The sequence below is a fragment of the Syngnathus floridae genome, chromosome 7 (genome assembly GCF_059516105.1).
Source record: "Syngnathus floridae isolate MCC-2025c chromosome 7, RoL_Sflo_1.0, whole genome shotgun sequence".
In the NCBI taxonomy this organism is placed as follows: Eukaryota; Metazoa; Chordata; class Actinopteri; order Syngnathiformes; family Syngnathidae; genus Syngnathus; species Syngnathus floridae.
Genome location: NC_142419.1, coordinates 18,831,519 through 18,854,765, shown reverse-complemented (window position 1 = coordinate 18,854,765; position 23,247 = coordinate 18,831,519). Strand labels below are relative to the sequence as shown.

The window sequence follows — 23,247 nt, the reverse complement described above, 5'->3', positions numbered from 1 at the left end:
ATGACAGCAGTGCCTTGGGCTCAGCTTGTAAGCGTCACATCGCCACACCTCCAAAATAGCCGAGCCGAGCCGAGCCGAGCCGTCATTGATGCACGACTGTGATGTCATTTTCAACGAACTATTTTATCCTCGTGCCTGACTGAGCAAAAACGTATTTCAGCGTATAGTTGAAGAATGGCTCGTGTGACTAACAAAAAGGAATAAATCAGCAAATGAAGGGAATAGATATCAAAAGAAACGAAGTACGAGCGAGCGCAACATTTCACTTGTTACTTGGCATTCATCTCCTCTTTTAAGAACGTTGCCCTCACCTAATATGTTTTGATCCCCCCAGTCATTGGAGTGGGAAAAAGCAGATGACAAAAGAATCACATTGATAAGCACTGCTGCATTTTCAGCCTTCTAAAAATAGCTGCTATCATCATCATCCTCATCACACGCGTCAGTCAACAACCGACATGGTTTCAAACGTCTCTTTCCATCGTGGCGCCCAATCTCGCTTGTCTGGCAGGAGCAAGAGCGATGGCCAAAGTATCCCGGCCAACATCTCCGCCACGCCAAAGAGGCCTACTCTAACGACTACACAACGTCCCAAATGTCCTAGAAAACTCTTCAGCAGCAGCTCCCCGGCGGCTTGACCGCTTCATCTGAGGTCCTCATCACCGTGTCCGGTGGCGGCACCGAGGGGCGAAGTTTGCGCTGCCGAGGCTCACCGCACTCGTCGCTCATCTGCACGGGAATCATGGTCCTCCCCAGAGCCTGCGCCAAAGGCCACATCAGGAACAAAAGGCCGCCTTCCCTCCCTCCCTCCCTCCATGGCAAAGCGCCCTACCTGGTTCTCGGCCAGCGCCTCCTTGGCCATGTAGTGCTCCCTCTTCATCTTGAGCTCCACCTCCTCGGGGATGTCGGGAACCATCAAGTCGATCAGGCGGCCGATGAGGAAGACCACGTGCTGGGGAATGGAGCAAACGAGGCAGCGACCAAATGGCTACGGGCTCACATCGTTCAAACGGGGCTGGCGACGCTACTCGTTGATTTGGCTCTGGCCTAGCTGGCCACGTGCCGGCGACGCAAACACTAGCGACAAAGAGACACTGACCTCAAAGATGATGACGAAGCCGAGTCGGACGGCGAGCAGGTGAAAATATTCGGGCAGGTATTGGCCGTTTTCATCCCTGAAGCCGCGATACCTAAAGACGAGCTTTTTGTCAGGAAGCCTCCGCTGACGAGCTTTGTGTCAGGAAGCTAGCCGCTGTCGCCTTTTGGGACCTTTTCCGGCCGCCTCCCTTGCAATTGGGAGTGTTTTGCTACTTTGAAAAGGAGGCCAGTTCTTGTCGTCGATAGCAAATATCTCAATATAGAAGTGAGGAAGACAGCTTCAAGGTCAGACTTCCTTGTCTTCTTTGGTGTTTTTGCCCGACCTCCTGAATGGCTGCTAACTTGGGTCGCTCAGCGGCCATCTGGCACGCTTTTGTCTCGCCCCTTACCTGCAGGCCAAGGTGTGCTCACGCGGCGGTGACGTGGCCAGGGTGAAGTTGATGAAGCCGCTGAGGTCGGGCTCTCGTGTGTAGCTGTAGTACAGGCGAGGCAGGAAGGACGAGGTGAACGCGATCAGGAAGGCCTGGCGAGCAAAAGTCCAGCGTTGATGCGGAGCCACGTCGGCGGCTCACCGGATCCGTCCGGACGGATCGTACGTTGCTGAGGACGGCCGTGTACGCGATGAACTGCAGGATGTCCAGCCAAATGCCGATGTCCTGCGCCCGCTCCACCACCGGTCGGCGATATTCCGTCACAAACTTCTGCGCGTCCAGACGGATTTCCACCCAGTTGTTGATGAGAGCAAAGAGAGGAGCCAAAGGGCACGCCGCCACAAAGATGGTGATGAAACCAAACTGAATGACTGAAAAGAAGGAGAAATAGCAGACACGTAGCGGAGGATCTCAGAGGCAGCAAACAGTTTGCAACCTTTGCTCGCTGACTCGGGCCACTCGGCCGGACTTCGGCTGCTTGCCCGGCGAGCCGGCCAATGTGCTGCTTTGTTTTGCCGACTCACCCATCTCCAGGTACTCGCTAAAGAGCCCCTCGCAGAGCAGGAGCTGGTAGTCCACCTCCCAGGGACAAAGGCCCCGCTCTGCTCCGTCCTGCTCTTCGGGCTCCTTGGCGCTTCTCTTCCTCTTCTGCCACCACGCCCTCAACTTCCTGGCGGGCATATAAAGCAGGCACATAAAGGCTCCAACCCCGGGGAAACGAGGAGGCGCCGGCCGGTGGTGCCAGTCAAAGTGCGGCTCGTTGTTGTTGTCGTTGTTGGCAGCGGGTTCCGGCCGTGCTTACGGGAAGACAAACTCCTGGATGTTGTTGATGAGCTGCTTTCCCACCATGATGACCAGCAGCTCCTGGGCCAACTCGATGAGGCAGCCGCCAGCGCCGCACTGTCGTCACAAGCAAACGCAAGCCGGATGGACTGTGAGTTTCGGCGGCGGAAAGGCGGAGCTGCGCCAGGCCGGGTCACCCCGCGCCAGGCCGGGCGCCACTCACATCTTCGTTGCGCACTCCAAACAGTGTGATGTACTCTCCCGGGTAGCCGATGAATCTACACGCAAGGCGCGCAAGCAAAGTCAGGGCGCCGGCAGCCAAAAGCAAGCGACATGACTTGTTTGCTTGCTGACTGGCTGGCTGGCTGGCTGGCCAGCCGGCTGGCTGACTGGCTCACCGACCTGCCTTTGAAGAAGGCGATGTACACCGGAGACGAGTAGAAGTTGACAAATTGGAACACGAACACTTTGAGGATGAACATGTCTTCGTATTTGGTCTGAGTGCGATGCATCTCTGACAACACACACACACACAACACGCACACACACACACATCACGTCATCTGTATCATCCGTTTGCTCTTTTGCCCTGGAAGACGTTTCCCGTTGCGCCCACTTGCGGCAATGGCTTCTTGTTGCCGGATTGCTTGCTTTCTCGACTTCTGGCTCGCCTACACGCATCCCCCGTTTTGAAAGAAACCTTTCGGCGAAACGTCTTCGAGGAGCAACAGAGGTTGACAGCAGAGGTTGACAGCAGAGGTTGACAGCAGAGGTTGACAGCAGAGGTTGACAGCAGAGGTTGACAAGAGAGGTTGACAAGAGGAGTTGACAACAGAGGTTGACAACAGGGGTTGACTACAGAGGTTGACGACAGAGGTTGACTACAGAGGTCGACTACAGAGGTTGACGACAGAGGTTGACTCGGCGAGCGACAGACCCACCCCATCTGGTGAGGATGTGGGCCAGGGAGATGTAAACACGAGACAAGATCAGGATGACCAGCAGGTTCAACACGGATCCCGTCAGACTGGCAATCCTGGCGGCCTGAAAGCAGAAGGCCCGGGCGTTTGACAAAACAAAACCGGCAAGTTCCGACAAGCGTCCTGCTCCTTTCCCGTGTCAACAAAAACGCAATGAAGCCAAACGCAGGAAGAAAAGTCCCTTTGGGAGCTCAAAGTTTAAGGGACATTGGATTGATGGTATTGCCATTTTGATCAGTGCTGGTCTTAGCACTGTAAGCGCAAGCTGTTCATTTCAGCTGGAGGCATTCTGGGCCCCCGATGAGCTCAACTCGGGTTCGACTCGCTCGCTTTGCTCACGGAGAAAATGAAGAAGCTGAGCTTGGACTTGGAGATGACGATACTCAGGATGGAGCGATACAGGATGATGGCGATGAGGAACATCAGGACCACCAGCACCTGCGAGCGTCAGCGGCAAACTTTAGCGACTGAGCCCAAGTTGCTTTTTCCCTCAAAGCCTCACCATGACCACGATGATCATGCAGCCGGTCAGCACTCGGTTGAAACGCTTCTTCTCGGGGAAGTACGGTTCCTCCGCACCCGTCAGAGGATTCCTCACCGTCATGGGCGCCATGGCTGTGAACTCGGGCCGCGGTCGCTCCTGCCAAAGAGCGCCGAGCTTTCTCAACGACAGGTGGCATCGGCCCGTTCGCGGGAGATCCGCCGACCTATTTTCCAGTTTGGTCACGTGACCTTCTGGATGTGGCCAATGCAGGTGTACCTCTATGTCCTGGAAATCAGTGCAGTCCCAGCGGTGGGACAGAGATGAACATGTTCTCTTCCAGTACTCCAAAAAGGTGACGGCCCACAAGGACATGAAGATGCTGAGAAACACCGTTCCTCCATTGTCAAAAAGAATCCCCGCCTATAAGCAGACGGTCAGAAACTCAGTCCCCCCATCAGACGGACAGTTAGACAGAGAGACAGACAGACGGTCGAGTGATCAATCAGACAGACAAGTGATGCGATACGCAGAACCTTGAAGGTAACGCAGATGCTGGAGTAGTTCCAGTAGGAGCAAATGTTACAGATGGGACACATCACGAAACTGCCGCCGCTGTTGCACAATTCCTTCCTACAAGCCACACACACACACACACACACACTCAAGTGAGCGGATTGTACGCAGCGGAGTGACGACGAGGACGCCGGCGTCGCCTTGACGCCGGCGTCAAGGCGTCGCCGGTTGTACGCACGCTGGAACATCCGTGGTCATCAGCCAAAAACCCGTCAGGAAGACCAAAGTCCCGACAAGCGAGGCTGGCACCAACCAACCCGTGTAGAACCCTGAAGACCACGGAAACCTCCGCTCAGTAATCAGATGGTGGCCGGTAGCCGTGAAAATACGTCGTCCGTCAGTTCACACGCAACAGAGATACATTGGTGTGTTATGGAATTACCCAGCCAGGCAAAGTAAAGCGCTATCTTCTCTCCAAAGTACTCCCTGATGTGGTCCAGAGGTTGGTAGCGAGCCCAGCAGGACCACTGAGCCCAGTACCTGTAGAGGATTTGCCTGAGACTCAGAGACTCGACAGGCGCCGGGCTTTTGGGCAGCTGGAATCCACCCTGGAGGAGGAAAGAGCCGAGACAGCTTTTAGGGCAAGCTTGCGCCGGCTGTCGACCGGTGCCGGGCCGGGCGAGCCCACCTCGTGGAGCGGATACGCCGACGTGAAGACCTGCTCGCTCAGCAGACGGTCTATTCCCACCTCGTTTCTGGACACGGAGCCGTAAGGAGTTCGGGCCAAAATCTCGTACAGCTACGGGACGCAAGATGGGCCGGTGCTAATAAGTCGGCAAGTCAGAAAGCCAAAGGTGGTCCACCCGCCACCGGTGAGAAAAATGCGCCAGCTGATAAACAACGTTGACTTGCCGACGGACGACCCGGTCCTGCCCCCACCCACGTTTGTTTGGCTGAAAAGAAAGGCCTCAACTTTGCATCTGGTACAAGGCGAGCGTGCGTATGCGAGCATGTTTGCCAAGCAGGCGGAGTCAAGTCCCGTCCCATCCCATCCCATCCCATCCCATCCCATCCGCCCGCTGACCGAAACATCCTGAAGTCAGCCGGCCAGTAAGCAAGATTGTCTCACGTGAAGGGAAAGAAGACAACGACTCACCACTTGATGTCTTTGAGTTGTCTTGAAGAAGTTTTCTCTGTCCTCACTGCCCAGAAACCTGAACGACACGCGCACAGGTGCAAATGAAAGGGGGACGCACGACGGCCGCCCGCCTTCACGACCCTAGACGTCTCCCAACCTCTCCAGCTTGTTGGTCCTGAACTGGCAGGTATAGAAATCAGGCGGTGTATTGGGGGTGTCCTGCGCCAGCGGGTTGGGGAGCGCCAGGTACTGAAGCACGCTAGCTGACCAGTTGACGTAGCAAGTATTGACCACCTGTAGGACGGCGACGCGTCACAAGACACCACGTGTCCTTCTGTCTGTCCATCCATCCGGCGGCCCATCTGCGCTCACCTGCAGGGGGACGCGCAAACTGATTTCTTCGGCGTAGTAGCAGAGGACACTCCAGGGGGCGCTCAGCAGGACGAAACGGATCCTGGACTTGGTCTGGACCACATCCCTCTGGAGACAAGAAACGAAATGCCATCAGCAGGTGACGCCACCGCCAGCATTTCACTTGCGTCTTTGGGTTCACCTCCTCCACCAGGAGTCCCGAGAATCTCAGATTTTTCAGGAAGCTTTCTCTCCACTTGCCGTGAGCAGAGTCGACGACCTTGCTGTCCTCCACGTTGGCGCGGTGAGGCTCCTCCCAGGCCAGAACAAAATCTGCCCGATGAGCGCACAGCGATGATGGATGGATGGATGGATGGATGGATGGATGGATGGATGGATGGATGGATGGATGGATGGATGGATGGATGGATGGATGGATGGATGGATGGATGGATGATGTATTTTCGTTTCCCTGCTGCCATCCATCCATCCATCCATCCATCCATCCATCCATCCATCCATCCATCCATCCATCCTGCATTCTTGGACGCCTCTCACTTATAGTCTCGTCAAACACCGAGCAAGTCACACCTGTTTGCTAAGCTAATATTGACGCTAGCGCTTCTCTGACTCACCCACGCGAGTCCTTCCATCGCTAAACGTGTTCTTGTCCCGCGGCGGTGGCACGGCTGCATTCTGCAAAGCATACAGAGTCAGGAGTCGGGACAATTTGGCCGTCTCGTCCCACGTCAAATTGTTTTTGTTGTCGGCTTCCCGCTCGTACAGAGGCCATTGTTTTTAACGAGCTGCGGAAGGAAGACTACGGGGCCAATGTTTTGCAGCGCCCCCCTCCAAACCCCAATGGCCCAGCTAGATGCTCAGGAAAAGATCAGGAAGGACGTGAAAAGTTACCGTGGCGATGCTCCCGTAGCTGATGTCCGACTTGTTTTCCACGGTGATCAGAGTGTTCATCTCCTGGTCCCCTCGCATCTTCATCCTCCTGAACGACTTCCCGTTTACGTCCTAATGTCTACGCAGCCGTAGCAATGTTGAGCCCAATCATGTTTATTTCTCAAATTCTCTCTGTCATCATGTCTGTAAGTCTGACTGTAAATGATGCAGTGAATCCTCAGTGGTGCAACGACCACAGCGTAACAAAGCTACAAGTAATTTTGTGTGTATGCAAAACAAAGGTGTCAAAGGAATGAGAGAAGCTGTTGAAATGTCAGCTGGCTTTCGCTCCGAGAGCACCCACCTTGCGGAGGTGGTGACCAGGATGCGGAAGCGCAATTTTGGCCACCCAAAGTTCTTTGTGTCCTCAAGCGCAGGCAGATGGGCCGGTCGGGGGCGCGGCGGATCCTTTCGCCGGTCAGTCCTAACTGTCTGTCTTGTGACGTGTGCACAAGCAAGTGCTTAACTGAGGGCCATGCGCAAGTGCCTCAACAGATCCAACTTGGCCCTTGCCAGCCAAACTTGGCCCTTGCTGGCCAGCTGCCGAGGGAACTTTCCTGTTGGTCACAAGTCGCTGGATCACAACGACCTGGTCATCGACAGCACACCAGGTATACTCACCTGTGAGCCAGGCCTCCCTCAAGTCTTCACCTTCCCAAGTCTCGAGGTGTCTGTCTGTCTGTCTGTCCTCTGTGTTGCTGTCCAAGATATTCCAATCAGCAGCCGTTAAATGTTTACACTTCTGCACAACGATCTTCGCGGATGTATTGGGTGGGGGCGCGGTGTCCATTTTCTGATTGGCCCCGTAGAATGGCCCCACCCAGTCAGGGAAATCGTGAATGTCGCCCCCTACTGGTTTGACTTGGAATAACCTACAATTTGAAACTGAAACTTAACTGAGGGCTTAACTTTTCTGAATTCTTGCGGTATTTGTGAGTTGACAAAACCACGAGAATCCATCTTGTCCTGGGCCCACTAATTTTACCGAGATAAATACTTTTATGAAAAGCCATGATACTTCTAATTAGCCAGGGTCAAAAGCCAGGTATCGATGTCAAAGGCAGACCGTTCTTGTGTAAAAACACAACTGGTATTCTATACAAAACGTGTACCTTGAACCTAGTTCTTGAGCATCATCGTGAAAGTGACACATTAAAATGATCGACTTCACCATGAAGGTTTTACCTTTCGTTCGGAAATCTGTTTTTTTTTTTTAACCAGAAACGATGCATTTTTTTTCCCCAATGGTAAGTGAAGCATCAACGCTCCAAGAATCTGTGTAAATATACTTGGATGCCGCGTTCAAATAATTTAAAAGCGTTAAAAAGAATCGAAAGTGTTTTTCCACCCACAAAACGTCACAAATTCACCGTGTAACACGAGCGCATTTGACACAACCTCCGTCCACTAGGTACGCTAGTGAGCCTAAAGCGAAGAAGAAGAAAGACGACGGGTGCTCGTGAGACTTCCGATGTGAGTCGTTTGACAAGTTGGAGGTAGGAAATTCCATTTATTGTATTTTATTTTGTTTTATTTATTTTGTATCGTTTTTATCCTGAACTTCCTACTTATAATGCAATAGCCTTAAAGTGAAAATATACGGGTCGCAGTGTTTAGCCGTTTAAGTGGCTGGTCGCACATTTGACGGCCGGGCAAGACGTCACGCTTGCTTTTGTGTCAACAGGGGGCAGTGTTGTTTCGCCTTTAGTATGACTTCATTTGCAGTATTGAACAAGACTCGTCCTACTTGAAATCCTTTTATTTCGAAAATTTGGCAAGCAAATACAAGCGAATGTTTCAACTAACTTACAGAGAAGCGCTTCCCCTGTTTGTCAAAATTAATAAAAAACAGGTTGATTTTGCCAGTTTAATTCATACAATTCAAATCAAACGAAACAATCGTAACAGCGAACTTACGTGCGCTTTGGGTTGTGCTCTTCCAGCGATGCGGACGCAGGGGCCCCGTCCTTTGGTGGAGGTGGTCCGCCTGGGCCTGCTGCCCTATCGGGAGGCTCTCGGGGTCCAAGAGGCGTACGTCAAGCGGTGCCAGGCGGGCGCCGGCGCCTTCCACGCGTTGCTGCTGTGCCAGAACCCGCCCGTCTACACCACCGGCATCCGACATAAGAGGCGCCCCCCTGCCGAGCTGGAGCGCCTGCGTCTGCTGGGGGCGCAGGTCCACAACACCAACCGAGGAGGTCTGATCACCTTCCACGGCCCCGGACAGTTGCTCTGCTACCCGGTCCTGCACCTGGCTGCCTTCAAGAAGGTCCGTCCGTCCGTCCGTCCGAAATGAGCGTTCCCGGGGGCGCGGCGACAACGCCTGATGACGCATGAAGTCTTCTTGCGCAGAGCGTCCGCTGGTACGTGTCCCAGCTGGAGCAGACAGCCATTTCGGCCTGCGCGAGCATGGGCGTGGAGGCATCCGTGGCTCCTCACACCGGGGTTTGGGTCGGAGACAACAAGATCTGCGCTATCGGTACGTCCGCCTTTCCGAGTCTGCCGCCCGCCCCGCCGTTAACTTGCCCTCCACTGTTTTAGGCATCCGCTGCTCTCGCTACGTGACGTCGCACGGCCTGGCACTCAACTGCGACACCGACTTGACGTGGTTCGGTCACATTGTCCCATGTGGCCTGGAGGGGAAGGGCGTGACCTCACTGAGCGCCGAACTGCGGCGCCGCCTGACAGTGGAGGAGGCCGTCCCGCATGTGCTGCGCGCCTTTGCCCGCGACTTTGGCTGCCAGCTGCTGGACGACGGCTGCGCGGCGCTCAGCGGCTGAAGCGATACACTGGAAAAGGTCGACGCCGGTCCAAATCCAAGTCCATCTGGAGCAGGGCTGGGAAATGAATTTTGAGAGAAAATGAGCCGGGTCAACAAAGAGCAGACTGCCTTGTCTGGATAAATTACTACGCATGTACAATATGTTGTGTGTATTGTTGCAGTTTGGAAAGTAAAAATTGCTACGCATGTACAATATGCTGTGTATTGTTGCAGTTAAGAAAATAAATATTAAAGACCAAAATCACAATAGGTCATTGAAGTTATCCAAAACAAAGAAAGAAAAAATGATCAACTATGCAATGACGACTTCAACATACAGCCGATGTGCACCGTGCCGTACCGACGCAGACATCTGTGTCCTGTGCCTGATTCCCACTCACATCCAGGGAGGGAGGATGGGATGGATGAGTGGGTGAGTGGGTGAGTGAGTGAGTGAGTGAGTGAGTGAGTGAGTGAGTGAGTGAGTGAGTGAGTGAGTGAGTGAGTGGCTCGCTGGCTGGCTGGCTCGCTCGCTCACTCGGTTAGGCTGCCTCCGGCGTGGCGCAAGGCCACTTTTCGGCCGCCGGGGGGCGCTTCCACTCTCCTCCCTCTCCCGGCTAGGGTGGTCTACTGCAGGCAGGCGGGCGGCGAACTCCGGACGGGGGAGACGAGGTTGACGCGGAGGGAGGAGGCCCAGGATGGCGGCGGCGGGGGCAGCGACGGACATCTACGGCGCTCGCTACCCGGACGAGTCGTCGGACAGCGAACCGGAGCAAGAACCGGGCACCCCGCAAAAGCTCATCCGGAAAGTGTCCACTTCCGGTCAGATCCGCAGCAAGGTGAGCGCCGCTCGAGTACAAACCGAAGCCCCGTGCCTAAACGCGTCAACTTGTGCGAGCGCTTCGCTTCGGAGCAGCCACGCTTCAAATGGTGGGCAGCGCGCGTTGCTCCTTGACGTTACGTGGCTATTTCCGAACGCAGCAAACTCCCCCGTCCCGTCCCATCACATCCCTCGTGTAGAAAGTCCTCTCGGCTCTGATCCTGCTCGTTCCGTTAGATCGACGCCGACGTGATGTGGTGACAAACGTTGCCGCCGGTGTCGCGAAGGGCGATCCCAGCGCTGTTTTGGTGCTCTTACATATCCACCTTTGGGCTCCGACAAAAGCGTGCAAACACGCGATAACATTTGAAACGAGTTAGCGGCCGCCAGGCGAGTCAATCCCAAGTGCAGAGTTGATCAAGAGACTCGACTGGCGCTCCAGTTGTGTTGGTGGCTGGCTGGCAGCAAATGCAAGAAAAAGCCGGAGAAATGAGTCGTAGCTGCCAGCCGGAGGCCCGAAGCACAGCCTCGTCCTTTCCTGCTCCGCTAGTGTCTGGAAGTCCCGACTCCCCACGCTGTAGCAACGTTTGACTCTGCGGAGTGACCCGTCACGTCAAGCGCATTTCCGAGGCAGGCGGGTTCGGCCGGGCGGGGCGAACCTGAGCAAACACATTCCCAAATGAACCAATCAGCGAAGAGTGGACGCGCCGCGCCGCGCCGCGCCGACGCAAAATAGTACGAATAAAACTTGCCCGTACATCACAAATAATGACATCGCTCGACCGTGCTGCAATAGATGTCGAGTGGGCAACATTTAACACACAAAGTAACACGAGAAAACTTGAACAGACTGCACTGTAGTCCATTTCCATCAGTTGCTGATGGGGAGAAGCAAAATACCTCTTGGAGTCAACGGAGAACATCTTCTTATTTACAATGACCATCCGGAGGCAAGGTGTGTGTGAAGCGTCTCGCCCGAGGACACTTGATGGAACGGGCTTCCAACCGCTGCCCTTCTGCTCTACTGCTTGAGCCACCGCTATTCGTGCCAAAGTGCACTTTGGTTTCAGACGGATACCGGACTGGAAAAAAAAGCCGCTCTCAATTAGCTCTAGCCCCACGGGCCGGTACGATAGATAGCAGTTATGGGACTTTATCAGCGAGGCGTGAACTTGTGACCCACCTGCTGTGCCGCCCCTCAGACGTTGTTGAAGGAAGGAGACTTGATGAAGCAGACCAGTTCCTTCCAGCGTTGGAAGAGAAGATATTTCAAACTGAGGGGAAGAACGCTTTACTACGCCCAGAACGCCAAGGTGAGCGAGAGCAAGTCGGCTGTCCTCCCGAGCATTTGCCGTCGGGCCCTCCCTCCCTCCCTCCGTCACGTCACATCACGTACGCCGCCCGGCCTTTCGCAGTCCATCATCTTTGACGAAGTGGACTTGACGGACGCCAGCGTGGCCGAATCCAGCATCAAGAACGTCAACAACAGCTTCACGGCGAGTCCTGCGGCAAACGTGGCCTTTGAACGAGCCAGGCCGCAGGCTGGCATCCGCTGATCTCACTGCTCGTGCGTGCAGGTGATCACCCCGTGCCGGCGTCTGATCCTGTGCGCAGACAACCGGAAGGAGATGGAGGAGTGGATCTCGGCTTTGCGCAGCATCCAGAACCGGCAAAACTATGAGGTAAGCTCAGCACGCCTCCCTCCGTCTATCTTGCCAAAGAACAATTGCTCGCTCGCTCGCTCGCTCGGCTCGGCTCGGCTCGGCTCGGCTCGGCTCGGCTCGACCGACCACGCGCGAGTGCTCGTCATCCGCTCGTTGGTATTAGCGTGCGTCCTGACCTAGCTCTGTGCCCGAGTTCTGATCGGATTCCTCGCAATCAATCATGGGGAAAGACTCCGCCTCTCTGCCAGCCTTTCCATTTTGCTAAGTTGCTAGAAAATGTGCCGTCCGCCCTCTCCTCGCTGTCAGAGGTGGGCAGCCCAATCCGTCCCATGGATTTGCCATGCGCGTGTGTTGCAGTCTACCCAGTACAGCATGGAGCACTTCAGCGGAATGCACAACTGGTACGCCTGCTCGCACGCCCGGCCCACCTACTGCAACGTGTGCCGAGAAGCTTTGTCGGGAGTCACCTCGCACGGACTCTCCTGTGAAGGTAGCCGAAAGCTCAGGACGAGGACAGCGTTGTCCTTTTATCTCTAAGATTAGGGACGGAAGCTAGCAGCTCACATTGGTCCGTCCAAACGGGGCCGCCGCCGCTGCCGCCGCCGCCGCTCTTCGCATATGTGCGCGCCTCACTTGCGTGTCCCGACATGTCGCGAGCCGACCGGTGCCACGCTGTTGTCTTCTTCCCGCTGACCGCGTGCGTGCCTGTGCCTGCGCCTGCAGTCTGTAAATTTAAGGCTCATAAGCGTTGCGCGGTCCGAGCCACTAACAACTGCAAGTGGACAACGCTGGCATCCATTGGGAGGGACATCTTGGAGGACGAGGACGGGGTAAGGCTTAAGCCGCCGCCACAGCCACCCCGCCCGTCCAAACCGTCCCCTGTGACCGTGTGGGGGCGGGCCAGGTGTGGATGCCCCACCAGTGGCTGGAGGGGAACCTGCCTGTGTCAGCCAAGTGCGGCGCCTGCGACAAGACCTGCGGCAGCGTCCTCCGCCTGCAAGACTGGCGATGTCTTTGGTGCAAGGCTATGGTAAGTCCAGCGGCCGCCGCCGAGGTGGGCCCGCTGCTAACGGGCTGGCTCTTGCGCAGGTGCACTCGGGCTGCCGGGAGCATCTGTCCATCAAGTGTCCGCTGGGCCAGTGCAAAGTGTCTGTCATCCCCCCCACGGCGCTCAACAGCATCGACTCTGACGGTGAGAGGGAGCTCCGCTCGCTCTGCGTCGCATGGCAAAGGTCGACTCCTTTTTTCACATGCAAACCACTCCCAAGAAGCCGTCGTCGTTTGGTCTTCTTAGGTAGCCCGATGCCTCGACAAGAAATGATGTCGTGAATCCAAAAGGCTCATGCTTGGTGAATAGAAAGATGGGCGGTATTTTTTTTCCCGCGGCGTGATCGAATGAAGGACGCCTCTGGGTGCAAAAATCAAGTCGATCCGGCTTTTGAGCGATGACCGGCTCAGGCATTGAACTTTAGCGGGTGGCCCCCGCCTGAGCGTGTCGTTGCATCTTCACCGTGTGCTGTTGTCCCGCTCGGCCGCAGGCTTCTGGAAAGCGTCGTGTCCTCCGTCCTGCACCAGTCCGCTCCTGGTCTTTGTCAACTCCAAGAGCGGAGACAACCAGGGCGTCAAATTCCTGCGGCGCTTCAAGCAGCTGCTCAACCCTGCGCAGGTTTTCGATCTGATGAACGGTGGACCTCACTTGGGGTGAGGCGCCGACCCGGGCCGAGGTGGCCCTCGCCGGTGCCTGGCTAACGCCCCGCCGCTTCCGGCCAGGCTGCGTCTCTTCCAGAAGTTCGACACCTTCAGGATCCTGGTGTGCGGAGGCGACGGCAGCGTGGGTTGGGTTCTGTCCGAGATCGACGCGCTCACGCTGCACAAACAGGTGAGTCCGTCGCACTGGCGCGTCCTCGCCGCTCGTGTCCTCATGCCGCCGCCGTCGTCGTGGTGCCCTAGTGCCAGCTGGGGGTTCTGCCACTGGGAACCGGCAATGACCTGGCCCGCGTTCTGGGCTGGGGGTCCGCCTGCGACGACGACGCTCAACTGCCTCAGATCCTGGAAAAACTGGAGAGGGCCAGCACCAAGATGCTGGACAGGTGACGAAGGAAACGCGGCATGGAGCGGAGGACCGGATCTCGTCTGGCTTTGCTCACCCGGTTGCACTCGCAGGTGGAGCGTCATGGTGTACGAGAGCAAGTTCCCACGGCAAGGCTCTACTTTCGAGGCTGAGGACTGCGCCGACGACTTGGAGGTGACGCGCTGCATGTGCGCCAGCCGCGTTTTTGCTAGCAATGTGACAGAAGACCTTGGGTGAGTCCAGGTGCAGCAGATTCTGACTTACGAGGACTCCGTAGCCGTTCACCTCTCCAAGATTCTGACGTCGGACCAGCACTCTGTTGTCATTTCCTCTGCCAAGTAAGCCGCCACCGCCGCCGACTTGCTGTTTGCTTTGGGCTTTGGGCTTTGGCCTCGCTCACTCGCTCTTGACATGCGCGCGCGCAGGGTTCTGTGCGAGACGGTGAAGGACTTTGTGGCGCGGGTGGGCAAGGCCTACGAGAAGAACACGGAGCTCTCACAGGAGTCTGACGTCATGGCCAAGAAGGTAGAGCTGTCGGCCGTTACCCAGGGGACGGCCTCGACTCGACGTGTTGCTGTGCCTTTGCAGTGCGGGCTCCTGAAGGAGAAGCTAGACCTCCTCCTGCGGACTCTGACCCAGGAGTCCGAGGCGTCCCGTCAGGCCGCCTCTCCTCTTCCTCCGGAAGATGGGGGCCCCTTGGCTTTGGTGTTGCCCCTCCTCTGCGCGCCTCCTGGCCCCTCCCCTGACTCCACCCCCTGCCCCGCCTTTAAGCCTCGCGAGCAGCTGATGCTTCGGGCCAACAGCCTGAAGAAGGTCATTCGGCAGATCATTGAGCACGCCGAGAAAGGTCAGCTCGGCACCACCCTGACTTGGCTTGAGTTCGCTTCCTTCTTCTTCATCTGCACACAAAACGTTTTTGCATTTTTTCCAGCTGTGGACGAGCAGAACGCACAGACGGCGTCCATCTTCTCGGCACCCGCGGCGCAGGTGGACGGCGGCCCGGGCGAGGACCGAGAGGACCGAGAAGACCGAGAGGACGACAACAAGGCGGCGGAGGATGACGCCAAACAGCGGGCGGCCGGCCGAGGTGCGTTTGCCGCCTTGCCCGACGTCTTTGGATACGCCCGTCTGCCGCTCCTCCGCATAGCAAGCCTGGGACGACCCACAGAGCGTGCTCGCCGCATTTGGCTGCGTAATAGAGACGCTCCTGCGCACAGTTACTTTTCTTTCACTACCTCGTCACTCGACAATCAAGTGACCAATCCAGTGACTGTACGCACGCACAGACAGCAAGACGCCGCCGTGCGAGCGGCTGATGAGCAAAGGCAGCCTATCGCTGGGCGGCTCCACGTCACCTCCTGCCCACGCGCCAAGTCGAGACAACGTGCCCATGCTCAACACTAAGATCTTCTATCCCGGTGAGACGCTGGTCATCCCCTCGCGTGCCCGTTCTCCTTGCTTTTCTTCATTCTTGGCTGTGCGTGCGCGCAGGTCTGCAGGCAGGCGCGTCTTCCTCCCTGTCTGACGGTTCCCTCATCAGTCGACTGCTGCTCAACGCTGAGTCGCTTGCGTCTTGCGACCCCGACAACGTGTAAGACGCATTTCCATGCCGTAGCCACGTCATCGTCCCCTCTCTTCAAAACATTCTGTCAATCGACACGGTCGTACGTGGTTTGGCGGCAGTCGAGGCTCATTCAAAAGAGCAACGTTGCGATGCTGACCAAAAAGCAGACAAAGGGCGGCCGCTCGCTCGCTCGCTCGCTCGTCCTCACCTGGTCACGTTGCCAGACTAAAGTTGACGCTTTGCTCCTGGTTTGGGATGGCAAAGTGACACATAGTCAGAATAGCAGGAGAAAAAAAATGGACCAACAAATGGATTCTTTACATGGTCGTTAGCCGGCGCCCTAAAACGTGCAGTGAAATCTGACGCCAGGTCCACTTGGTATTTGGCCTCTAGTGACGATTGGCCTTTGGCGAATGGGATTTGAGCCGGAAATGAGGCGCCCGAATGTGCGGGCCTCCTATCTCAAGGCGCCGCCGCTGTTTCTGCAGGGACCGCTACACCGAGAAGTGCGTGATGAACAACTACTTTGGCATCGGTCTGGATGCCAAAATTTCTCTGGACTTCAACAACAAGAGAGACGAGCACCCCGAGAAGTGCAGGTGAGAAAGGAAGGCCGGCAGCGGCCGCCAGGCGGTGGACCGTGCCTCTGACGCGTGCGTGCGCAGGAGCCGCACCAAGAACATGATGTGGTACGGCGTACTGGGAACCAAAGAGCTGCTGCACAGAACCTACAAGAACCTGGAGCAGAGAGTTCTGCTGGAGGTGAGACCCCGAGGCTTTGCGTGCGCGCCCGACCCGCTGAGCCGGCAACCGATCGCCCTCCCTCCTGTCGGCGTGCACGTGCGCAGTGCGACGGGCGAGCCATCCCCCTTCCCAGCCTGCAGGGCATCGCCGTCTTGAACATCCCCAGCTATGCCGGAGGGACCAACTTTTGGGGAGGAACCAAAGAAGACGACGTGAGAAGGCAAACCTATCCCTCCTCTTTGCTGCCAGGCCCTTACCTCGTGCGTGTGTGTGTGTGTGCGCGCGCACGTTGACAGACCTTCACCGCTCCGTCTTTCGATGACAAAATTCTGGAGGTGGTGGCCGTGTTCGGCAGTATGCAGATGGCCGTGTCTAGGGTCATCAACCTGCAACACCACCGCATCGCACAGGTAAGCGCGTGCCTGCTCCTCACGCATAGGCCACGCCCGCAAGGGCCCCCCCTTGCTGCTTTGGAGCGTCCCTTCACGCCGTCCTATAAAGAACCCGTGTCGGGCTTTGCCCCCGTGTCAGTGTCGCACAGTGAAGATCGCCATCCTGGGGGACGAGGGGGTTCCGGTGCAGGTGGACGGCGAGGCCTGGATCCAGCCTCCGGGCTACATCAAGATTCTCCACAAGAACCGGAGCCAGACGCTGACCAGGGACCGCGTGAGTCCCGCCTGGCCGGCCGGGGGATCGGCTTCCCCCGTTCTGACCCTTTTCTGCGGCAGGCTTTTGAGAGCACCTTAAAGTCGTGGCAGGACAAGCAAAAATGCGAATTCCCTCGGGACCCGGCCGCTCCGACGCCACTCAGCAACCACCCCGAGATCCTCACGGAGGAGGAGGCGGCGCTCCTACGAGACTTGGCGCAGGAGGTCGGAGTCCTCATCGGCAGGTGGCCACCGCTTCCCTTTCGGCTGGTTCCTTCACGCACATGATGGCGGGCGTGCTTACTGGAATCTTTTGTGTCAGCATCTGTCAGCTAGCACAGAGTCACCGCAGTCTGGAACAGGAACTGGCGCACGCCGTCAACGCCAGCTCCAAGTCCATGGACCGCGTCTACACGCAGACCGGCGCCCTCAGGGTAAGGGTACAAACGAACTTGTGACGCTTTGCTCACTATGATCTCGAGCAAGCTGCGCATTGTTGTGACAACAGTTTTTAGCGCAGAATGAAACTCGGGGTGTTGGGGGGCTGGACGTTACAAAAAGGGGTTTAGCCAATAAGAGCCAGGTTGATTTTCATCAAATCAAATCTGTTGATTTTCTCACATTGTTGATGGGCTGCATTTGAAAAAACGTCTATTTCTGTCCTTTTACTGAGATCCAGGAAAGGATTTGAGACACACGAAATTGATGATTGCCGTCCTGGTTTGGTCCGTAGTATCCGTCCCTCAAAAAGGGGCAAGCGCAGATGTTTGCAAACAGCCTGGTTTGAACAAACAATCGTACGTACTTCTCGACTTTGGGTTGTAAAAATTGGAATTTGATGTTTTCCTTGGCGAATTGGCCCGACGTACTTGGCCCGATCGGGTACGTCGCTGGGCCTAAAGCGCTACTGGGGCACCGGTCGCCTATTGCGCTCCGCATGGATGCCGTGGAAGGATAGAACGCAGGTGGATGCGGCGCACCAATGAGAGCGCAGCAAGGAGGAGCCGGCTAGAAATCGCCGCCTTGGTGGGAAGAATTCCTTCCATTGCAATCGGACTTAATCGATCTGCTTTGACGGAGGACCGCAGAAATGGATTGACTGCGGACGCCGTGGGCAGATTGCACAGCTGCCAAGACAACGTGTCTCTGGCCTTGCCTTTAGGCGGCGAGCTGCGGCGCCGTGGTGGCCATGGTGAAGGACGTGAAAGCATTGCTCAGCGAAACAGAGCTGCTCCTGGCGGGAAAGATCTCCATGGTAACACAAACGCTCCCCTAACCGAGAGTCACCAGATACACAAAGAGATGTGCGCACGGTTATGTACTATGTGCGGCAGGCGTTGGACGTGGCCCAACAGGAGCTGTTGAACAGCGCGCTGAGTCGCGCGCGTCAGCGTCTGGGCGGCCTGGCGGCCGTTCCCTGGCTAATCCTCGACCCGCCGGAGCAACAGGTACTCAAAGTCCCCCAGCCGAGTGTACGCTGGTGACCTAAGCGTGACGCTACGCTTGTGCGTCCAGGATCCCCTGGCCAAGCCCAGTCGTGGCGCCAAATTTCGCCTGGTCCCCAAGTTTAAGAAGGACAAAAACAACAAAGTCAAAGAGACACGCAGCTCTCTCGCTCTGCCAGGTAAGCCGCCTAGCCCCGAGCTTTTCTTTGGTCCTCTGACCCGTTTGCGTCAGTTCACCAGTGGGGCACGGAGGAGGTCGGGGCCTGGCTGGACTTCCTGTGCCTGCCGGAGTACAAGGACATCTTCGGGCGACATGACGTGCGAGGCGGCGAGCTCCTGCACCTGGAGCGGCGAGACCTCAAGGTAGGTAGCACCGGCCGAAGCGGGAGGGAGCGCTCACGCCGTTGCCAGTTGCAACCACGTGTTGACGTGCCGGCAGGACCTGGGCGTGAGCAAGGTCGGCCACGTGAAGAGAATCCTCCAGGGCATCCGAGAGCTGAGCCGCAACAGCAGCGCCAGCGAGGCCTGAGCCCCCGGCGAGGCCTGAGCCCCGGTGAGGCGGAGCCCCGGTGAGGCGGAGCCCCGGTGAGGCGGAGCCCCGTAGCGCCGCCCCAGGCGACCCGCAAATGAGCCTTGGGCTGGCTGCCTGGCGTGGCTTCAACGCCCGTCGACCTGATGTTCACCCGTGTGCCTTGTGATGTGACTCATTAGCATCAACTTTTCTTTCCATTCACACACTCTTGACATTATTTATATTTGAGCTTTGCTTTGTTTTCTTTTTTAAGGCAAAATTGGTGCAAGTTGCAGAGAAGATAAAAAACATTTTGTAAAAACATAGGGGGGGGGGACAAAGGGGGAAAAAAAGTTGGTGCTTGTGTTATTAAATGTCATTTCACACAGTTGTCTGTCATTTCTCAACAAATATTTTTCTTTTGTGATATTGGTATTTGTCATTTCTAATCTTGTAAAGGTTTTGGGGCGGGGGGGCAGCGTCAAACATAAGTCTATTTTGGTGACTCCAACGTGATATGAAATTAGAGTAGCGCACAAGGTTTCTCAAAAACAAGACGGCGAATGTGCTTACTACATTGCGGAGGAAGGGAGGAGTATTGGGCATAAAAGCTCTATCAAAACGAGTCATTTCGATTAGCTTCATAATGTCTTCTGAATGCTATCCGTAGATTCTTTTTTGCGGACAAATGTCGTTTAAGCCACTTGAACAACAATCCTGAGAACAAGTTTTCACAGGCTATTTAGCAACACAACAAGTTGGCTTCTTCTAACATGAAATTGACGGTCGTTAACATGAATGCAATGCGGATTTCATTCAGGGAGGGAGGGAGCGAGCGAGCGAGGGAGGGAGGGAGGGAGGGACTCAGCCTCTGCCCACGTAGCTCTTTGGCCAAAAGTGAAAAAACATTTGTGTCCCCACGAGACAAAGGTTTTTAATGTCAAATGTTAATGTAATTTGCAGACGAAATTTCTTTTTACACGTGAAGCCGGGTAGAAAAAAAAAAAAAGAAAACACACCAAGATTTGATCCTCCCAATCACACTAAAGAGAGTGCCGCCACATTGTCCAGCGCGTGCGTCAAGGTCAGCTATGCATTTTGCCGCCACGACACGTAAACCCCAACGATCGATCGGTCGGTCGGTCGGCGCGCTCGACGGCTCCTCGGAAGTAAGAGCGCCTGACCCGCGCTCGTGCGGTACCTGTGTCAGGATCTGAAGACGTGGACGGCTCTGATGACAAACTGGCGGCAGATGGGACACTCGCTCATCCGCTTGCCGCACTTGCTGCACGTGATCATGTGGCCGCACTCCAGCAGGACGCAGTCGATGGCCGCATCCATGCAGATGCGACACAGGTTCTGGTCGGAGCCCGTCGGACCACCGTCGCCGCCGCCCTCTGAAAGTATGGAGCCAAACGAGTGACTGGCATGCTCATCATTGGATGGATTTCACAAAAGCCGTTCCGTCCGTTCACAATTCGCTTGGATTTTCCATTGAGTTAGGGATCATTTTCATAAGGAAAACATTCTCAGAAGAACCAATGCTGCAGATAGCACAAGTTTCTTCCTCAGTAAAAAATATGAAGAATGATGACCAATCAATGATACTAAAGCGACGCTTCCAAAGCGCACGGACGCGGCGGCAGCGGCAAGGAAAGGGCTGGCTCACCGCCGCTGTTGGCGTGGTGGTCCCGGTAGAGTCTGGCCACTCTCTCCATCAGCTCCCACTTCTCGCAGCAGCCTTTGAAGTTGACAAAGTTCCTGGCCAGAATTTCCTTCAGCTGCCGCACACTCAGAGATTCCACCTGGTCCTCGCTCGCCAAGTCCGAGAGCGACGCCCGGCGGCCTGCCGCGTCCCGGACGTCCTCGGGATCCCCGACGTCCCATTCCTGAAGGAGAGAGCCAGCCAGCGAGCCAGCCAGCCAGGGAGAGACCCTCAAAAACAACATCCAAATGAAAAAAAACATGCTGCCATCGAGGATCAGATCAAATCTCAAAAACGCTGCTCAAATCCAAAAGAAAGTCGGCAGAACTCGTGTTGGCATCAATCTCAAAAGCGCTTCAACGTAATAAGCTAGCGTTACATCATGTCCAACCTGATCCTGGTCCCCGTCCCGGTTCCGCTCCAAGGGATCGGCATCTTCGGAGGCGCTGGCAGGGGTCCCGTCCGCCGGGGTCCGGTCGGGGAGGTCGAGCCCGGGGCTCCGTTGGGTGTCTGGCGACGGAGAGGCCACGGCTGGATCACGCGCGGGGCTTTCGGAGGGCGAGGACTGCTGACTCAGGATCAGTTCCACCAGCTCCTCCTGCACAAGAGCGCCCCCGTTGGCCACAAGCGCCACTTTCCACTTTGTACACAAACACCTGTACTGAGAGCCACGAGCACACGGGAGGGAGGTCTTCATTGGCCATTGACTGCCGCCGCCGCCGCCGCCGCCGCCGTCTTACAAATTTGAAAAAGAAAAGCGGTGCCCACCGCTGCGCTTGGGGACGCTACCTTCTCCCGACAGAGGTGCGTGGCCACGTGGTGCAGGTGCAGGTAGTCTCGCAGCTCTTTGACTTTGAGCTTCATCAGCTCGGCGCGTTGCAGCAGGTTGCCGTAGAAACGCCGGCAGGTGTGACACAGGCGAGGGCGGGGCTCCGACTGGGCGGAGCAGCGGCCGCAGTAGTTCTCTTTGCAGTCGGCGCACACGTGCTGGCGGACGGAGCGCACGCGCCGTTAGCAAAGGACCGACGCTTGTCCGCTCAGCTCGCGATCACGCGCTCCTTCTCGAAGTTTAGGAGCTACGGAGATCGGCGAGTTGACGCGGCCGACCAGAGCGGACTCTGCGGCGTTATTCTGGCCAAACTCGTCGCCTCGGTTACCTTGGTGGTGGGCGTGTCCAGGCGGCGCCCGCAAGCTTTACAGACGTGTTGTTGCTGTTCACAGGGCGGGGTCGGCTGGCCGCTGAAGGCAGAATTGGTGTAGGAGCGTGGGTGCGGGTCGGCTCCGCCGGCCTCGCTATCCGCCGAGTCCGAGCACGGCCAATGACAACACGATGCCCACATTTCTGGCAACAAACGGTAAAGACAACGTGAGGTCCACGGTTCTGGCAGGCAACAAGGCCAACGTTGGTTGCCTGCGTACATGAACGCAGAGCAACCGCCGGGGAGCGCGGTTGGGCGGGCGGGCGGGCATGCAGGTAGGCAGGCAGGCAGGCAGGCAGGCAGGCAGGCAGGCAGGCAGGCAGGAAGGCAGGAAGGCAGGAAGGCAGGAAGGCAGGGCCATCAGAGGGGATACCGCTTACTGATTTGTATTTGGGGATGGGCATGAAGCACAGCTTCACAGCTTTGTGGCAAATAGTTGAGGTCATCAGTCAGCATCCACTCATGAAAACAACACGGACATGCATGCTGACATCAAAAGAAACTTCACCTTAGTTATTGTGGATTTCTACAAGACCATCTTTGTAGCTACACTTTATTGTTGTTTTTTCCAAGCAAAGTTGGGCAAGTCAGAGTCAGCTGGGACACACTCACTCACTCACTCACTCACTCACTCACTCACTCACTCACTCACTCACTCACTCACTCACTCACTCACGCATTCACTCTCACTCTCACGCACTCACACAGGTGGCACAAGTAAGGAAGTGTCTGAGGGGGGGAAACTTGCTAGCAGTCCTCATCGACGTTTGCGTTCAACTAAAGACAAACGCAAACTTTGACGGCTTGACGTATGAGGAAGGTGACTTGCTGTCGACGTTTGGGCTGGCTAGTGCGCTTCCGGACTTTTGCCACTTTGGCAACACGAACTTTCCAACTTTCCACTGGCGACGTCAAGGCCATTTGAACAGGAAAAGTTTCTTCCTCTCTTTCGACACTGTGCTCGAACTTTGGAAGAGTCTGTCGTGCGGCGGGTGTGCTAAGCTAAGAGAGCTAGCGGCGGGCGGGCGGCTTCGTCTCCAAAACGGCCAAAAGTCGCAAAAGTTCAACGGCAACATTCAAAGGAACAAGAACAACAAGAGGCAGAAAGAAGGAGGGAAGCCAAAGTGTTCTCACCTGTCGCTACTTTGGTGACGGCTAGCGACGGCTAGCACCTCGAGCCAAACAGGAACAAGGTGGCCGGTGACGTCATCAGGTGCTCGCTCCACGTCATTGGGTCGCGTGCAGGTGATATGGCACGAAACACAGATAGGTCGATGACGTCACGTCCACACGAACTCCCTTGAATACAAGCGCACTGTATTATAGCTTACAAATCAAGTTCTTCGAGAAGAACAAACAAGCGTTCGTGCGAATTTAAAGAAAGCTTTCA

General features: G+C 56.1%; 4 protein-coding genes across 15 annotated transcripts; 2 read left to right on the top strand and 2 right to left on the bottom strand.

The window, feature by feature from the left end:
- Positions 1 to 368: 368 nt before the first annotated feature.
- On the bottom strand, positions 369 to 8,130 carry ano7 (anoctamin 7). Of its 3 annotated transcripts, XM_088380512.1 has the most exons (26): positions 7,915 to 8,130; positions 7,351 to 7,601; positions 7,034 to 7,286; positions 6,691 to 6,808; positions 6,414 to 6,474; positions 5,981 to 6,111; positions 5,800 to 5,907; positions 5,585 to 5,721; positions 5,446 to 5,503; positions 4,978 to 5,088; positions 4,732 to 4,897; positions 4,528 to 4,618; positions 4,310 to 4,406; positions 4,053 to 4,196; positions 3,795 to 3,932; positions 3,632 to 3,730; positions 3,254 to 3,356; positions 2,715 to 2,826; positions 2,536 to 2,590; positions 2,332 to 2,429; positions 2,054 to 2,199; positions 1,695 to 1,900; positions 1,488 to 1,621; positions 1,100 to 1,190; positions 833 to 952; positions 369 to 759 (listed from the first exon to the last, which is right to left on the bottom strand). In XM_088380512.1, the coding sequence occupies exons 4-26, from the start codon at positions 6,772 to 6,774 to the stop codon at positions 613 to 615; spliced, it is 2,637 nt and encodes an 878-aa protein (XP_088236638.1). In that variant the 5' UTR covers positions 6,775 to 6,808; positions 7,034 to 7,286; positions 7,351 to 7,601; positions 7,915 to 8,130; the 3' UTR covers positions 369 to 612. The 3 variants fall into 3 exon arrangements, with proteins under 3 accessions (XP_088236638.1, XP_088236639.1, XP_088236637.1); XM_088380513.1 differs by having other exon boundaries at positions 6,691 to 6,885; positions 7,351 to 8,130; XM_088380511.1 differs by having other exon boundaries at positions 7,351 to 8,130.
- On the top strand, positions 8,122 to 9,749 carry lipt2 (lipoyl(octanoyl) transferase 2). The gene is made up of 4 exons (XM_088380546.1): positions 8,122 to 8,225; positions 8,673 to 8,995; positions 9,079 to 9,205; positions 9,268 to 9,749. The coding sequence occupies exons 2-4, from the start codon at positions 8,675 to 8,677 to the stop codon at positions 9,504 to 9,506; spliced, it is 687 nt and encodes a 228-aa protein (XP_088236672.1). The 5' UTR covers positions 8,122 to 8,225; positions 8,673 to 8,674; the 3' UTR covers positions 9,507 to 9,749.
- Positions 8,474 to 23,149, bottom strand: rffl (ring finger and FYVE-like domain containing E3 ubiquitin protein ligase). 9 transcript variants are annotated; one of them, XM_088380541.1, is made up of 14 exons: positions 22,992 to 23,088; positions 22,078 to 22,278; positions 21,816 to 22,000; positions 21,448 to 21,645; positions 21,050 to 21,319; positions 20,623 to 20,842; positions 20,155 to 20,350; positions 14,588 to 14,941; positions 14,328 to 14,515; positions 14,119 to 14,250; positions 11,491 to 14,029; positions 11,208 to 11,389; positions 10,026 to 10,966; positions 8,474 to 9,563 (listed from the first exon to the last, which is right to left on the bottom strand). In XM_088380541.1, the coding sequence occupies exons 3-7, from the start codon at positions 21,996 to 21,998 to the stop codon at positions 20,160 to 20,162; spliced, it is 1,062 nt and encodes a 353-aa protein (XP_088236667.1). In that variant the 5' UTR covers positions 21,999 to 22,000; positions 22,078 to 22,278; positions 22,992 to 23,088; the 3' UTR covers positions 8,474 to 9,563; positions 10,026 to 10,966; positions 11,208 to 11,389; positions 11,491 to 14,029; positions 14,119 to 14,250; positions 14,328 to 14,515; positions 14,588 to 14,941; positions 20,155 to 20,159. The 9 variants fall into 9 exon arrangements, with proteins under 9 accessions (XP_088236667.1, XP_088236666.1, XP_088236668.1 ...); XM_088380540.1 differs by lacking the exon at positions 22,992 to 23,088 and adding an exon at positions 22,366 to 22,962; XM_088380542.1 differs by lacking the exon at positions 22,078 to 22,278 and having other exon boundaries at positions 21,050 to 21,256; positions 21,427 to 21,645; positions 22,992 to 23,149.
- On the top strand, positions 10,022 to 19,341 carry dgkd (diacylglycerol kinase delta). Of its 2 annotated transcripts, XM_088380510.1 has the most exons (30): positions 10,024 to 10,326; positions 11,510 to 11,620; positions 11,723 to 11,803; positions 11,885 to 11,989; positions 12,329 to 12,461; positions 12,695 to 12,801; positions 12,876 to 13,001; positions 13,061 to 13,163; positions 13,510 to 13,672; positions 13,742 to 13,850; positions 13,922 to 14,061; positions 14,135 to 14,216; positions 14,286 to 14,380; positions 14,468 to 14,567; positions 14,631 to 14,889; positions 14,974 to 15,129; positions 15,329 to 15,460; positions 15,534 to 15,633; positions 16,095 to 16,205; positions 16,272 to 16,368; positions 16,455 to 16,562; positions 16,647 to 16,760; positions 16,882 to 17,016; positions 17,079 to 17,242; positions 17,320 to 17,431; positions 18,160 to 18,252; positions 18,332 to 18,445; positions 18,513 to 18,621; positions 18,675 to 18,805; positions 18,882 to 19,341. In XM_088380510.1, exons 1-30 carry the CDS (start codon positions 10,186 to 10,188, stop codon positions 18,969 to 18,971), a joined length of 3,621 nt encoding a protein of 1,206 aa, XP_088236636.1. In that variant the 5' UTR covers positions 10,024 to 10,185; the 3' UTR covers positions 18,972 to 19,341. The 2 variants fall into 2 exon arrangements, with proteins under 2 accessions (XP_088236635.1, XP_088236636.1); XM_088380509.1 differs by having other exon boundaries at positions 10,022 to 10,326; positions 11,510 to 11,803.
- Positions 23,150 to 23,247: the final 98 nt, after the last annotated feature.

Bases quoted from the DNA above. Each gene is read 5' to 3' on its own strand.
- ano7 (XM_088380513.1), bottom strand. From the start codon at position 6,774: ATGAAGATGCGAGGGGACCAGGAGATGAACACTCTGATCACCGTGGAA. The intron at 6,475-6,690 runs GTAACTTTTCAC...TATGCTTTGCAG, and splicing joins GCTACGGGAGCATCGCCACG to AATGCAGCCGTGCCACCGCC. The intron at 5,089-5,445 runs GTGAGTCGTTGT...TGCGTCCCGTAG, and splicing joins CAACTCAAAGACATCAAGTG to CTGTACGAGATTTTGGCCCG.
- lipt2 (XM_088380546.1), top strand. From the start codon at position 8,675: ATGCGGACGCAGGGGCCCCGTCCTTTGGTGGAGGTGGTCCGCCTGGGC. The intron at 8,996-9,078 runs GTCCGTCCGTCC...CTTCTTGCGCAG, and splicing joins ACCTGGCTGCCTTCAAGAAG to AGCGTCCGCTGGTACGTGTC. The intron at 9,206-9,267 runs GTACGTCCGCCT...CCACTGTTTTAG, and splicing joins CAACAAGATCTGCGCTATCG to GCATCCGCTGCTCTCGCTAC.
- dgkd (XM_088380509.1), top strand. From the start codon at position 10,186: ATGGCGGCGGCGGGGGCAGCGACGGACATCTACGGCGCTCGCTACCCG. The intron at 12,462-12,694 runs GTAGCCGAAAGC...CTGCGCCTGCAG, and splicing joins GCACGGACTCTCCTGTGAAG to TCTGTAAATTTAAGGCTCAT. The intron at 18,622-18,674 runs GTAAGCCGCCTA...CGTTTGCGTCAG, and splicing joins CAGCTCTCTCGCTCTGCCAG to TTCACCAGTGGGGCACGGAG.
- rffl (XM_088380536.1), bottom strand. From the start codon at position 21,998: ATGTGGGCATCGTGTTGTCATTGGCCGTGCTCGGACTCGGCGGATAGC. The intron at 21,320-21,447 runs GTAGCGTCCCCA...CGTGGCTCTCAG, and splicing joins CGCACCTCTGTCGGGAGAAG to TACAGGTGTTTGTGTACAAA. The intron at 20,843-21,049 runs GTTGGACATGAT...TCTCTCCTTCAG, and splicing joins GGGACGGGGACCAGGATCAG to GAATGGGACGTCGGGGATCC.